Raw genomic sequence first — 15,903 nt, 5'->3', positions numbered from 1 at the left:
AAATTTTGTGGATGTTTTAGGGTCCAGATTGAATAAACTAAGAAAAAAGAGTTTGCGTTTTTTTTCTCAATAACTGTCTTTGTATATCACATTGTTCCTAGAGTTATGGCAAGTCATACATATAATGAACCGAAAAAGATAGTGTCCATCTCGATGTATCAAAAATAAACTTTAATGCAGCACTCTATGCTACTGCTTCGATATCTATTAGCCATTTTGTTTATAAAAATCAATATTATTTAATAAAAGAGAATGGACTGTTATTAAAAACTTGTCGGTTGGAAGAAAAATGAAAGAAAGAATCAACAAAAGAGAATGTACTGTTAAAACAAACTTATGGACTTGAATTAAAGACTCTTGCAGATATTAAAGCAGTTCCGCTTCTTTCAATTTACATGAAAATGAGTCTATTCAAACAGTTTGTAAAAATTTTTGCCAAAAAAAATGATAATGCTCTAGTTATTTTTCTGAGAAAATCCCAGGTTAATCTGAGAATACCGAACTGTGTTTGTTGGACTTGAGTTCCAAATAAGACCACAATGAAGCAGTAAGAAAAAATAGCATGACTATATCTTAAAAGAATCCAAACTAAAAGACTATTGTGGCAAAAGCTTTAAGAATTTATGCTATAATATTAGTCTTACGGTACGTTCTCTCCTCTCTCACGTTTCTACTTTCTCCAAAATCTTTATGGTGTTAGCAAGGAACAGAACGATGAATTTTATCAATATACGAAAGAATTTAAACAGTGATATTAAGGGAAGTGAACTGCTAATGTGATGACGAACTATTAATGGATTCTGAAAACGATACTAAGGGAATCCACATAAGGTATTAAAAAATGTGGAGATTTGATATGATGGTGGACTATTCCTGAATGATGTGAAGGAACGTTTTTCAGGGGATTCCCAAAAGTTGCAAACACAATATTTATTAATACATAAAACTTATATATGCTTATACTTTTAAAGTATAAATATAAAATTAAATAAGAATTTCTGAGTTCTTGAAATTATTTCGTGAATATGTTTATTTTTTTTAGGCAACTGTGTTTAAAATACACACGTGTTTTGTGGGAAAACCTAGGTGTTGGTCAAAAGCGTACACTAAAAAGCATTTAAGAAGAAATAACAAGATAAAATAATTTAAAAAAAAATTTTTTTTTTCGTAGACCTGTGTTATAACCCTTTAATATGTAATTGTTAACAAACTGCTGATATCGTTATTTTTTTTAACTGCGAACTAAGTTCCGCCCCTGAATCACGTATTTCCATCCATCTGTTGAGTCAATAAAAAATGATATGAAGTTTATGTTGGAAAAAAAAGCTTGTTCAAATATCTTATCAGACATTAAGTAAAAATAATTTTAGATAAGAAATCCAAAAATTGCGAAAGTTTCGAGAATTTGATTCAGTTCTCCTTGAGGCAACGAAGACAACGCTTCGAAAGTGTTACAATATTTTTAATTATTATTATTTAATTATAAATAATGGGTATGTAAAATGTTTAATTTATTTACAACTAAAGTGATAATGACACATGTTTTTTTTTTGAAGTAAATTGCATTGTATTGCTACTTTTATAATCGATGTACTCTAATTTAAGAGACAGATTTTCCATTAAAAGCTTGCTAGTTCCTAAGAAGACTTCATACCGTGAAGTTCATTACGAAATTAAATAAAATATATTTTTAAGTGTTAATTAAATTATTTAATAATAAAAAGGGAATAATGGGTAAGCAATGAACCGGTAATTTATTGATTGACATTAACAACATTTAATATAATTCTGTGCCGCCTTATGAAGAATTTAAAAGGATTTAAAAATCGATTAATTATAATTAAAATGCTAAAAGAATTAAAGCATTTAATAGCTAATTTAATAATCCAGTTAAAATCAATTCAATTTATAGATTTATAATACAAATTTTTTTATTTAAGTGTTTAATTTTTAAAAAAAGCATTGAACTATCGATTAATCAGTATTCAATTTTTTTAAAGTACTTCCAAGTGTATTTTTTTTTAAATTGGAGGTAAAAAGTTTGAAAAAAAAAATCAGATGTGTCGATGGTATAAGAACAATAGTAATAATTTGTCGACATAATCAGTATCGAATTTATCAGAGAACGTGCTCAAGTATTATTCTTCAAAACAGGAAATCAGATGTCGATGACAATTGAACGATAGTTAAAATTATCGACATCATCATTTTAAAATTTTATTAAAGTACTTCCAAGTTTATTTTTTTTTTGACTAATAAATCAACAGATTAAAAACTGAAAACAGGAAATTAGATATTTATGTCATTATAACGATAGTAATAACTTGTCGACATAATCAGTATCGAATTTATCAAAGTACTTCCGCGTATATTATTCTTTTATGGCAATGCTAATAGTTTACGGGTTAGGCTAAGGTCTTTATGCACTGCGACCAGCTTCATCTTTTATGCATATATTATTCTTTTAAACAGAAAGTGATGAAAAGTTCGAAGCAAGCAATCTGATATCGAAGATAATACAACGATAGTGAAGTTTATCGACATTTTAAAATTTTATAAAAGTAGTTCCTAGTATATTATTTTTTTTTTTGACTAACAGATTAAAAGTTTGAAACAGGAAATAGACATCGATGTCGATAGTATTCGATAGTATAATGTCGGAAATATTTTGTAACTCGACTCAGTTGGTCTATTGTGCTAATAGTGCTACTAGAATGTAAGACTTTAAGCTCACAGCATATATTTTAGAAAAAAGAAGACTAGACATTTTTTTAAAGCTTTTATTTAAATTTTATGGTTCAATTATTGATATCTCCAAAATATATAAAAAACTTTTAATTTATTACTACTAATTAAACTACATTTCTAATCAATATATTAATTTTATCTACATACTTTTTATAGTAACTGATAAAAGCAATAACTGATATAGTTCAATATTTATGATATTATAAGTCAGTACAAGGTTAATAGACTACAACAATTTTTCTATTGCAAAGATTTATATATTAAAAATTTAAAAAAAGACAAGACCTCATTGTAATCTGTAACCTTAATATTTCCACTGATTTAAAAGCTCAGTACAAATGATTATAAATGGTTAACTTCTTACCATGGTTTGCATTATCATTGTTTAGGTAATAAGCAGTTCTAGAAATATTATGATCGGTTATTATCTAACCGGGGATTGATGGTAACTATGTTAAGAAGTTTGTCATATATAATGAATTATAAAAACTGGAATTTTGAATAAGTGTTAATTTATATATTATCCTCCTGGATATCATGTCACCAACTCTATCCAATTAATAGAAGTGACCATTGAATTAAACGTATATTATATGAAAAATAAAAATTACAGTCTGGTAACATTTTACAGTTAATAGAAATGAACTTTTATTAATTGAAGGATACGAGCAAAATGGATGAATCGATTATTTACTCTTCCTTTCACTAAGTCTGAATGTAGTATAATTTTTTCCAACATATAATTTCTGGAATTAAAGCATATATCTTCTCTTTCTCAGTGTCCGTTCCCCTTGTATAATTCTACACCCTAAAATTAATTCTGACCAGAAATATTATAAAAAGTCTGAAAAGTTATACTTCTTAATATTCACCAGCTGTGCATTGTCATTGTCATACAACGAAGTCCAAATAATATATATGACGTCTTGTTTTAAAAGTGAATGACCTATTTATTGTAGATGAGATATAATATTTGTTAATTCATTACCGGCATTTGATATCTATTTTTTCTTTGTTTTGTTACTATGACTCAGTTTAATGTCTACTGCGTTTGTGCAGTCACTTAAAACTGACAGAATGTCGTGTTGTCAGATATATTACCTCAAGTTAACTCATGGATTTCGCTTTTAAACTTTTTTTTTTTGATTTATAAAGTACTGAAATCTATTTTAAAATCTATATCATCTTTAATAAAATATTTTTAGTTAATTAATCATTTTATATAAAATATATTTTTTTTAAATAATTTTGTATCACTACCTCTAACTGTATTAATCTCTTTAATGCTTATCTTAATCCTCTACATCATAATGTAACTACTGACTGCTTTTCTACATAATACCTATTAATGATGAAGTAGTGGGGCAAATAAATACTCTTGACTTCCACTTCTTAAAAACCAGCTCACCAAATAAGCGCAAAACTCTGACTAGAAAAATAGCCCTAACGAACGGATTTTCAACTGCTGCTTTCAAGTATTAAGTCTGACTGATGCAGTCTAACAAATTATTAAATAAATTAGTTAAATAAAAATTTAAATATTTCTTAATGAGACTGATGATGAGTACTTGGCAATATTCGAAACAGCGTTGTATGATCAGCCTAATTGCAATATTCTTGATTCTTGATTCTTCTTCTTGAGTTAGTGCTATTACGCACTTTTACTCTATAATGGCTGAGGGGCTTATCTCTACCCCACACTAGGCTTTAACTAGGCTAAGAAATCATATAATTTATTTGTCTTTTAGTTGATGACGGACCTTAAATCAGCATATCTTCCTGAGAGTCCAGAAGTGGACTTGAGGATTGTTAGGGCGGGGTTAAGTAGCGTATCAACTTTAGGGAATAATTTTAGAGCTCTGTCTCTGATATATTTTTTCACTGAGTCAAGTCTGTTGATCTAATATACCATGGAATCTTAAATAGTCTTCTTAAAGCCAGGTTTTGTGCTATCTGTAATTGCTTTATGCAATAAAATAACTAAAAATATTTGTTGTTGTTTCTTTGTTACTGTTCGAAATCTAGTTTTTTAGTTTTTTTTCGTCATAAGACGCATCACATTCGACAAACAAAATTAACAAAATCAAGTTTATTTTAGGTAATATCGAAAACCTTTATTACGAGACTGCTAAAATGAAAGTGATGAATTAAATATGAAAGGTTACAGAGTGCTAATATTGAATGTATACATTATGTTATAGTTTATTTTAAAAATAATGGATTATTGTTTTTATTTTATTTTTAATTTTAGTTTTAGTTTTAGAGAGCTAGTATTGGGTCTACACGTTGTATTATAGATTACTACAAAAACCATGGACTTTTGTTCTTGTTATTTTTAACTCTTATGGTGTACGGTGCTATTGCTGCACTCGTTTATTTGTAATTATTTCGCAGAATTTTTCCACTTCTCACCTGACTAAGTAATTTGACTTTTTAACCAATAGTTCTTTTAGTTTCAATACTGATAAGACCAAAAAGTACAGTTACTAATTGATAACAATGAAGTAATCATTTCAAAATATCAAACAATAAATATAAAATAAAAAACAACTTAGGTACATCTATATATTAAACTTATGTATACGTACACGTATTATATATAAATTTGTATGTGTATAATACCCGGCAAATTGACAAGCTTTTAGCAGCAGGAAATCTATAATTGATAAGTTAAATTTTTAAAATGAATTTCTAACAATAAAAAAACAAAAATCGTTCAAACATAATTTTAAACTAATATCAAATAATATCAAAGCAAACAATGAAGTGTAAATAGCTTAGTAACTTACTTACTCACTAACTTAGTTGGGTATACAAACGATTTTCACCTTCACATGACACAAATCATAGTTAATACTTTTATTCGTTCTAATCTTATCAGCATCATATAACTGGGTACACAGTAACGCCTACGCTGATATACCACCCTTCGCCATACATGCTGGCCATGATTCAGATGGTGATGCAATTTACGTTGGCCGCGCTTACCACAATGGCGATGTAGTGCCAGCCAAAGTAATACCCAATAAACATCAAGCCTACGTAGCATGGGGTGGTGAGGAAATCAATAAGCACGATGTTGAAATCTTAACTGGACAACATTTCTGCTGGATTCCAAGCTCTGGCGGTAATGTACCACCAGCTGCTCTACGTGTAGGTCGTACAACTGACGGTGAACCATTATACATTGGCCGTGGTCATTGGCACGGTAGTTTAACACCTGGCAAGATACATCCATCCCATGGTTGCTTATATATCCCATATGGTGGTGGTGAGCACAGGTAAGTTTGAGTTATAATCTTACATTTCTATTCGTTTATTCTATTAATAACATATATTTTGTTTGTAGATTGGAACACTACGAAGTTTTGGTACAACCCGAAACATGGGTCAGTTCAGCTGGTAGCAATATCATCCCTGGTACCATACATGCCGGCACCGATTCTGATGGTGATGCTATTTACGTTGGACGTGCTTATCACGAGGGTGATTTGTTGCCTGCTAAGGTTATACCCAACAAGGGTTGCGCTTATGTAGCCTATGGCGGTGGTGAACATGTCAAACACGATTTTGAATTGTTGTGTGGTTATGGCTATGGTTGGGTACCAGACTCTAATGGTGGTGTACCACCAGGTGCTGTTATCTGTGGACGTACTAGCGATGGTGAACCACTTTATATTGGTCGCGGTCATTATTGTGGCAGTTTTACACCTGGTAAAATTCATCCATCTCATGGTTGTCTCTATATTCCATTCGGTGGTCAAGAAGTGCGTCTACACGATTATGAAGTACTTGTTAGGTCTTAAGCAAATAATGCGTAATTTATGCTTTAGAGCTGAATCGAGTTGTTTTCGTAATATTTCATTGTTCAATTTTTTGTTAAAAAAATCTTTCTTAAATAAATTCTTTCCTATTAATTTTTAAATATAACTATAACTTTTTTTATAACAATAATAATGTATAATTTTTTTTTTAATAAATAGCTTTACTCATTTAGTAAAGCTCAAAGAATTTTGTACGTCATTTACTTGTGAGTGAATAAAAATAAGATAATTGGTTCTTCTGAACTGCTTTGATTGGGTTTTTATCTTAATTAAAAAATCTATTGAATTAATAAATAGTTTTTAATAATGCATTTTATAATAAACAACGAGTTCACAGAAAGTAAAAACAAAATTTCTCTAAATTCTTTCGTGGAAAAAGATTTTCAAGAAGAAAAAACACAGATATAGATTTACATTGACGATCTTTCGGAGACGATCGATACTGGGAAAGATCGATAAACGTGAAAATCGGAATGATTGTATGCAAATTGTGGTATGTTACACTTAAAAAATTCTATATAAATTCTTTCGTTTACAACGATTTTTACCAAGCTAAAATATATTATCCAACTTAAAGCTGATTATTGTAAATTCTCAGAAGAAAATTAATACAGAAAATGGAGCAATGAATTTGAAAATCGTTGCGATGATTTTATGGAAGTTGAGGTAGATAGCACATAAAATATTCTGCATAAATTCTTTTTTTTTAAATGATTTTCACTAAACAAAAAGATATTATTCAGTGTAGAGCTGCATATTATAGATCTTCCGAAGAATAGCGATGCAAAGAAGACAAGAACGATCTTGTCATTCATCAGCGTATTTCAGTTATTATTTATTATATTAAAAATAAAGCTATTTTATTTTTAATAAAATAAAATATATATTCCAAAAAAAACTATTATTTCTGCTCCATGAACTTTTTATACATTCAAATCTGAGCTTTTTAAACAGAACTAAACTATATGACCTTAATACAAAAACTCTTTTTGGAGGTATGGAATCAAAATATACTGTAATGTCAACAAACACATATCAATAGACAATCTTCTTCAAGTATTATATATTTATATATTTTTAAATATTCTAATTGAGATCAATGTTGAATAACACACAATTTTTTAAATTAGTTTTAAAAACTTTATTATATTGTCACCGACTTTTTGACTATAAATTTATTTATATTATTTTTTATATCATCGAGGTATTTTAAACTACCGGAAAATATTTATTTATTTTTTTGAAGTATATACATAAATTAATGAAAAAATCAATAAATAAATAAACAAATAAAAAAAGGGTATGTAACATATTTATTGATTCATTTAATAATTTTTTGTTTTAATGACCAAAAAAAATTTAATGATACTTTTGTTTTTTAAATGGTCAATGGTTATATATATTTTTTTTTAAAGTAATAAAAAAATTTTTATTTTAATATAAAAAGAAACAAGTAAAAATTTTTTATTTTTTTTCACAAAAAAAATATATTTAACTCTTCATCAATAAGACCGTTGAAAAAACAAAAATATCATTAAAAATATCATCATTATAACAATAAATTATTAAATTAATCAACAAATATATATTTAAATAATTCAATGAATATAATAAAATAAATTAATTAATTAAATAAATAATTCAACAAATATGGTACAAAAAAAAAAAAATAATATAAAAATAAATAAATAAAAAACCAACAGATAAAAAAATAAAAATTTCAATAAATAAATTAATAAATGAATCAATAACTAAATCAATAAAAATAAATATGTATTTAAAAAAACAAACAAATAAATATTCAAATGATTCAACAATACATATAAAAAAATCAAAAAATTAACAAATTAGCAAATAAATGAATAAAAAAAATAAATCAAATAAACAAATAAAAAATAAACATAACAATAAACATAAATGAATAAATATATATAAAATTAAATAAATAAATAATAAATAATCAAATAAATGAATAAATAAATTAATTAATTAATGAATAACTAATAATAATAAATAATTAATAATTAATATAATAAGTATAAGTATAAATAAATTAAATGAATAAATAATTTCAAGAAGCGATATTTTATCGTAATTTTAGACCGTAAGAAATAATTACGGTCTTCAAATGTACTAAAATGGATGTTGTATTAACTAAACATGTTCAGTTTGATACAAGAGAGCAGTTGTCAGTTTTTCAAACAAACAAATTTATTTGGTTGTTGCCTAAAATAGTGCTATATTATATATAATGTATGCAAATAATATTATAGAAAAAATTTGTTAGTGTGTGTTAAAATGAATTTTTGTGTTAATATTCTTCACTCCTCTATAAGCAAGGAAAAATTCTTACATCTTTTTTTTTATTTCCGTTTATTTACGAAATAATGTTAATAATTTTTATAGTAGAGAATTTTGAGCTTTAGGTATTAATCGAACTGATCAAAGCTTCCAACATTTTGTTGCTCGAAAATGCTTATACTGGATCCGGTGTATAATGAAAATATATAATATGAAATAAATTAATAATAAATAAGTAAAAAATGAAATTAAAAAATAAATCAATGAATAAATAAAACAATAAATAAATAAAAACAAATACAATAATATCAATATGAAACATTGAGCGAATGTCTATATGGTTTCAATATTTTCCAACAATTTCAACATAAGGCAGTTGGAAGATTTTTCAACATTTAACTCAGCTAGCACTTACTCTTTGTGTGAAGCGTATTAAGATCTCAATTTAATGTGTCACGATTATGCGATGTGCAACCTTTTTTAAGAAAGTACATTAGTCCTTTATGAGTGAAATGATATTGCATGCCTTAAAATTATTAACCGAATAGAAATATTTAAATGATTTGTGTGCGTACTACTTATTTGCTTATTAGAGCTGACTTCATGTTAAGTGTACCAAACGGTTTAGGCAACAAAGTCCTTTAGCTGCCGAAATGCAAATATCGATGGTAACTGTTAAAAAAAATTGTTTAATTTAACATACAAAACACAACAACAACCATATAAACATATATGAATAGGCAACATAATTATGTTAACATCAAGTGAACGTTAAATTTAACATACTACATATTTAATGTAATTTAACCTGTTTAAATCAATTAGAATGTTAATTACCAATAGCATTTTAACACAATTAACATAACATAAATAACAAAGGCAATGGAAACTTAAACCATTGTTTCTTCTCTGTTGCAGCAGTTAAACAAAAACAAAATCTAAAACATAACGGAAGCAAGTGTGTGAGTAAACAACATGATTAACTGCAAGGCATTAGTATAAGAATGTCCGTGTGGGCGAGTGGTGACAAGCAAGAAATGGATCAGCGCTCATTTGTGATTAAAAAAAAAACTTAAAATTATATTCAATGATTTGAATTAGTGATTAACAAATTAGAGTTTTAATCAATATAAGCAATTTAACTGCAGCACAATAATATTAAAATAATAATTTTTACATAAAAAAAACCTAATTAAAGTGAAATGAAAAATTGTGACGCCATTTTAAAAATGGCGTTGATTCGGCAAATTAATCACAGCCAATAAGATATTTTTTTTGTTTGCATTTGTAAAGCGGTTTTAAAACATGCGTACGTAATATATAAAATGAATATCAGTTTTGTTTTACTTTTATATAAAATATTTTTATTTTTGTATATAAAAGTATAAAGTTTAAAAATGAAAGAATGTTACCATTATCTTAACATATACTGTAGCAGTGCAATGACAGCGCAGTGCAGCAGCAGTGACAGCCGCAGCGAAAATGAGCAACAACAATGGCAGAGACTCGAATCTGCTTCTATTGTGTAGTTTATGCGAAAGGTAAGTTAAGAAGTTTATTAATTCATAAATAAAAAATATGAAAAGTTGTCTTTATATTTATTTATTAAAAAATTATTATTATTTAATTTTAAATAAGCATAAAGTTAAAAATTATATTACTTTTGCATTTTGTAAATTTTGTTACCCAAAAATAATAGTTTTTTACATGTTTTTTGTGTGGCGAAAATTTTAACTGTGGTGAAATTTTCAAAAGCGACCGAAGATGTGTTCCAGAAAAACTCATCAAAGTGACATTTTCAATAGAGATTGGATCGATTAAACATCTCTCTGTGCTAGTATAGTTGTTAAAAATTATACAGACAAACAGAAGCTCTTCTAGAACTTTCTGGCATATAAAAGCTTTTTCACATGCATAGTTAAATCAACTTATACGAATGAAAACGATCAAATCTGAATTTAATTAATATAAATTATTTTAGTTGTAGTGGGAACATGGTATTATAAAAATTATTTTAATCTAATTAATTAAAACTAAATTTTTTGACTGATGAAACAAAAATTTTCTTTATCGTAAATTAATTTTAATCAATTAATAATGGTTATTATTATTTATGACTTCCTGTAATTTTTGGGTAGCTTCATAATTGCAATAGCGTAACACTTCTATAGTTTATTGGCAATACTCTTTGTTTAGTACCATAAATACCAGAGGCTTTTCTGACGGACAATTTTTTACTATTAAAATACTTTTGCCAAAACAAAACAAATGGTAGTCAGATGTTGCAAAGTGCGTGGTATAAGTTCTGTCAACTTTTTTCAAGTAATTAAAAATGTGTGAGTCCTGTCATTGGCAATTTAGAACGCAATACATTTTTTGTTTGTCAGTTTGTTGTCTCTGTTTGTTTCGCTGAAACGGTCGGATTGTAAGCAGTTGATGAACAAATTAACTGTTTAAAGGTTAGAGAGAAGTTGGTAATAAAAAAATCACTTTCAATCCCACCAAACACTCAACCATACTTTGGTTGCTATCAATTCAGACCATTAAATCAACGAAATAATCGTTGTACCAGGTTGAAGATGCTCGTCATAGACAATGCTCTGCCAATCCCACCATACAACATAATACAACATAACCTTGTTTGCTGTCAATCCTGGCTTTAAAGTAGATAAAAGGTGTTGGACACTCTCTTACGTAATTTATGTCATCGCCTATTAGATTACGTTGTATTTTAGCATCGTTTTACTGATCGCACAATTAATTTTTTTTGCGCTAATTTATGTGGCGCCAAATATCGTACGTCTATTGGTAGCTGGCTCATTTTATATGATGTGAAACTGTCACGTGATTGATGTGTCTCTACCATCTCCTGACAATTTGCTTCATCAATTGCAAAATTTGATAGGTTTTTTAATGACTCTTCGACCAGAGAGAGGATAATCTATGACATCGAACTTTCTGAAACCGAATCGAGTAGAGCACTCCTGAGTCCTATGTTCACTTACAGCATCTTCACCATAATGCGCACCAATTTTTGATTTTTTTATATGACTTTCGCATTTTCTTAGAGAATTTTTTCAGAAATTTTAGTATAATTTTTAAAAACTGTAAACTTTATTCAAAATATGGTTCGAAACTGAAATTTTAGTCTTAATTCGGTAAACTGTAAGCGATTTTAGCATCACCTCTTTTTGTGTTTCGCTATCTTACTTATGTATTTTGTTAAATTGTAAGCAAGTTATATAATTTATAAGTACGGAAATTCACTTTGTGACGAAGTGATTTTCAATGTTTGACTTAATTACTTTAGAATGTGATATTAATAAATATGTTCTACTTTTCATTTTACTTTATATATAATGCGGGCACTTAAAACCGAATACTTTCACACTTTCATTTATATAATAGATCCATAGACAAAAGGTACGCATCAATTTTTTTTTCTCACTGGGTGTATAAAATTTTTTTTTTTCGAGAGATGTATAAGTAAATATTGACTATGTAATTCGCAGTTGTACATACAGTGTACATATATTGCAAGTTCACGTCTATTTATTGATACTTTTATCTTATTTTACTTAAAATAGAACGGCACTACTCTATTGACGTTTTACTATTGTCGTAAAGTATACTTAAGCTAATTTTGTTTTATTTACCCATTTTATTTGTATCTAATAACTAAATGTATCATCTTTGGGGCTGATAAAGCTAAATATAGAATGTTAAACAAATAAAGGCTTAAGACTTAAATAAAATTCAAGTTCACTAGCACAGAAATTAATTGCAATAATAATAACGCGATCCAAAGAAAATAAAAATTATTCAGCTTAAATTGAAGCAGTAAAAATAATGTAAATATTTGACAGAGTGAACCAAAATAGATATACTGGTACGATCAAGTGAAGGAGTTCAAGTGAATACCGAATCACTGCTCAAATATGCAAATTTGTTTGAAAATAGATTAATGTAAGTCACCACCCACTAATTACGTACATTTGCGGATTATTTGTAGACTAGATAAACGTCAGTACCTATTGAATGGAAAATTTTTGAAATCTGAGTAAAGTGTAAAGAATTTTTCGGCAGGAAGTTTAAAATATTCAATTTTAGATTCTTCAATCAAAGAAGTTTACAAGAAAAATATATAGAAAGATATTTAAAAAAAAAATTATTTATTTTAGATTGAAAAAAGGACCCTTTAAATATAGTTTTGTTGATAAATAATAATTTATATATTCAATACTGTTTTATAAGTAATGTCTATGAGAAAATTCTTAGATTCTATTTAGAAGAGAAAGCAAAAACTGAAGAGAAAGAAACTGTAGAGAAAGAAACAAATGAAATTTAAACTTTATTTCTATTCAATTAAAAAAGGGTTAAGTGTATAGATTTAAAACTTTGTATTTATTAAGTTTTGGACAGTATGTATATAGCCGGGACAATACTGAATATAAACATTTATTTGTAATAAGGTGATCAAACATAAAAAGTCAGAGAATATAAGTAATTATGCAGAAAAAATATTTTTATTATAATAATATTTTTATTCACTTACCATAATCACACGAATATATTTATAAAAATATTAAACCAGGGTTATATATCAAGAGTCATCGCATGCAGTTCGTTAAACGTGTGCATGCAGGATTGAGTAGTCATGAAGAAGAAGAACGGTAGTCTGCTCTATGTATTGACATAGACAAAACGAACTGTTGGCACCATTTTGTCATTCTGGCAGTGACCCTAAATATTGACGTGTGAAATCACTTAAATTTCGGAACGCTTTCGTGGCAGGTTTAGAACAGTTATCTGCAGTATGTAATTTTTTTGAAATTATTTTCTCCACGTATTTAGTGCAGTTAGCTGCACTAACTGTATTTAGGTGGAAAACCCACTAACCCACTAAAACCACCTCTCAGGAATAGAGAGGATGCATAGAGTATAGATTCAGGGCAGAGGATCGTACAGGCTGGGAATATCATTCCAGAACACAGGGAAAGAAATGAAGTAGTTGATCAAAAGGCTTAACACTAATGAAGTAAATATATCTAAGCCATAAAGGAAAATTGTGTATTGATTTAGAGGTGAGTAATTGTAAATGACGTTAAAACAACTGGGTCAAATTGATTATTTAAGAGTAAACTCTATGTAGGGGGATTACTGTAACTATAATTATACTACGGGATTACAGAGGATGAATGGAAAAGGTATGCAATTTGACGAAAGGTACTTTGATAATAATATGACTTACCGTCAACGAAGTTATAAAGTTAGTAGTATGTTAATACGAAATTTATTTCTTAAAAAATATTATTATTTCTTAAATTAATCCTTCATACAAGAGCCGGTTTCGTTGACAAGTGACAAGTTATAAAGTTAGTAGTATGTTAATACGAAATTTATTTCTTAAAAAAATATTATTATTTCTTAAATTAATCCTTTATACGAGAGTCGGTTATATAGTTCTGCATGTTTCGCATAAGAAGTGGATGTGAGAAAAGGGTGTCTCGATGAATTTTTAGAAATTTTATAGCGGACAGTCCTCTTAAAGTTCGGAGAAATACTGATCTGATGGTGGCAGTGTTCTATTGGACCTATCATACTACTTGCAACTTTGCCCTAGAACACAAACTCAAAACCTCTTGGAAATTGAATCTGCAAAATACAAATATATACTACTTTGTTTATGATCAAATTTAATCAATCTTAGATTATTTATTAGATTAATTAATTTTTTTTATTAATTTTTAATTAATAATTAATTTTTAAATTTCAATTTTCATCTGTGGTATTTTGTAGTTGATAAAAGTAATCTTGGGAGAATAGTTAGATAGTGCAATCTCGTAGGTAAACATAAATATGTCATATATGTAATCATCTCTATTACTTACGTATGTAAATTTATTCCCATAACTCTGATGTTGCAATTGAAGCCTTTCTATATCTTTTTGTATTGTTTAGTGCAATATGTCATTACAATCAACATATGAACTGATGATTACAATGCATTCCATTAAATTTTAAATATTTACCAATAAACAAATTTGAATGCTCTTTCATTTTTTTCGACTTGACAATAAATTATATGTATGCAGCTCTGCTAATTTGTAAACATTTGATATTTATTAAAACTAAAAACCAAAATATTTGAGATTAGCCGTAGTCTTAGTCGTAAAAATGCCACAAAGATCCGAAAAAAAAATTAAAGTGCATTGCACATGTGCGCTTGATTTATTTATGCATTGTTAAACGGCAAACTGACGACGAAGAATGAAATCGCATCGTATCATCACGACATTTTCTAATGCCAAAGCAAAATTTTGCACTCTGAACCATTCGTAATGAAGTCGAGCTTCGGATTAAATAACAGGCTACAATAGACTTTCGAAGATTCTCTTAAGAGTCTTAACCGCGACTTTTCACACAATTCGGGTATGGAAATGTCATAACAATTTCATTGAAGTAGTGCATCTATTCACTGATGCATAACAACAGACGGACATTAGATTCTCACCTTTAGCACCAATACTAAGTCTTAATGCCGCCTGGCATACTCGTATATTCATAGAAAAATTTCATCCGTTTGTGCATATGCAGAAATGAGTTTGAGGTTGAGTTTTATGCACAATTATTCCATTTCGTGAATTTTAGCTTGAGTTGCAATTTCCATTGACGAATTTCGTTGCAGTTGGATTTGAATTTTTGCCACAAAGCTTGTAAAAATACTTTTTTTTAAATGCATTTTGTAATATTAAAATCAGAGTTTGAATTAATTGCATTTATTCTCAGCTCTGTTTGAAAAGATGATGATTTATAAATGTGACGATGACATTTTATTGTTAATTTAATTGTGAGAAAAATTAAAAAAAAAATACTTTCAATTAATTTGTTTTAAATTTGTTTACAATTATTTTGACACTGACTTCCAGTAGTTTTTTTTTGTATTTTACTATCTACTTTATTCTATTTATATATATTCATTTAAATAATGAATCACCATATCTATTTAAAAAACATTTGTCTCCAGATT

The 15,903-nt window shown here is 27.7% G+C and overlaps 1 protein-coding gene across 2 annotated transcripts; it reads left to right on the top strand.

Annotated features, from left to right (window-relative positions):
* Positions 1–1,409: 1,409 nt before the first annotated feature.
* LOC119679634 lies at positions 1,410–6,678 on the top strand. 2 transcript variants are annotated; one of them, XM_038092095.1, is made up of 3 exons: positions 1,410–1,493; positions 5,630–6,029; positions 6,098–6,678. In XM_038092095.1, the coding sequence occupies exons 1-3, from the start codon at positions 1,490–1,492 to the stop codon at positions 6,552–6,554; spliced, it is 861 nt and encodes a 286-aa protein (XP_037948023.1). In that variant the 5' UTR covers positions 1,410–1,489; the 3' UTR covers positions 6,555–6,678. The 2 variants fall into 2 exon arrangements, with proteins under 2 accessions (XP_037948023.1, XP_037948024.1); XM_038092096.1 differs by lacking the exon at positions 1,410–1,493 and adding an exon at positions 1,636–1,734.
* The last annotated feature ends 9,225 nt before the right edge of the window (positions 6,679–15,903 follow it).

Source organism: Teleopsis dalmanni, chromosome 2 (assembly GCF_002237135.1).
Source record: "Teleopsis dalmanni isolate 2A chromosome 2, ASM223713v2, whole genome shotgun sequence".
NCBI classification, from domain to species: Eukaryota; Metazoa; Arthropoda; class Insecta; order Diptera; family Diopsidae; genus Teleopsis; species Teleopsis dalmanni.
Note: the sequence above shows the minus strand (reverse complement) of the source record. Positions and strands in the feature narration are given on the sequence as shown.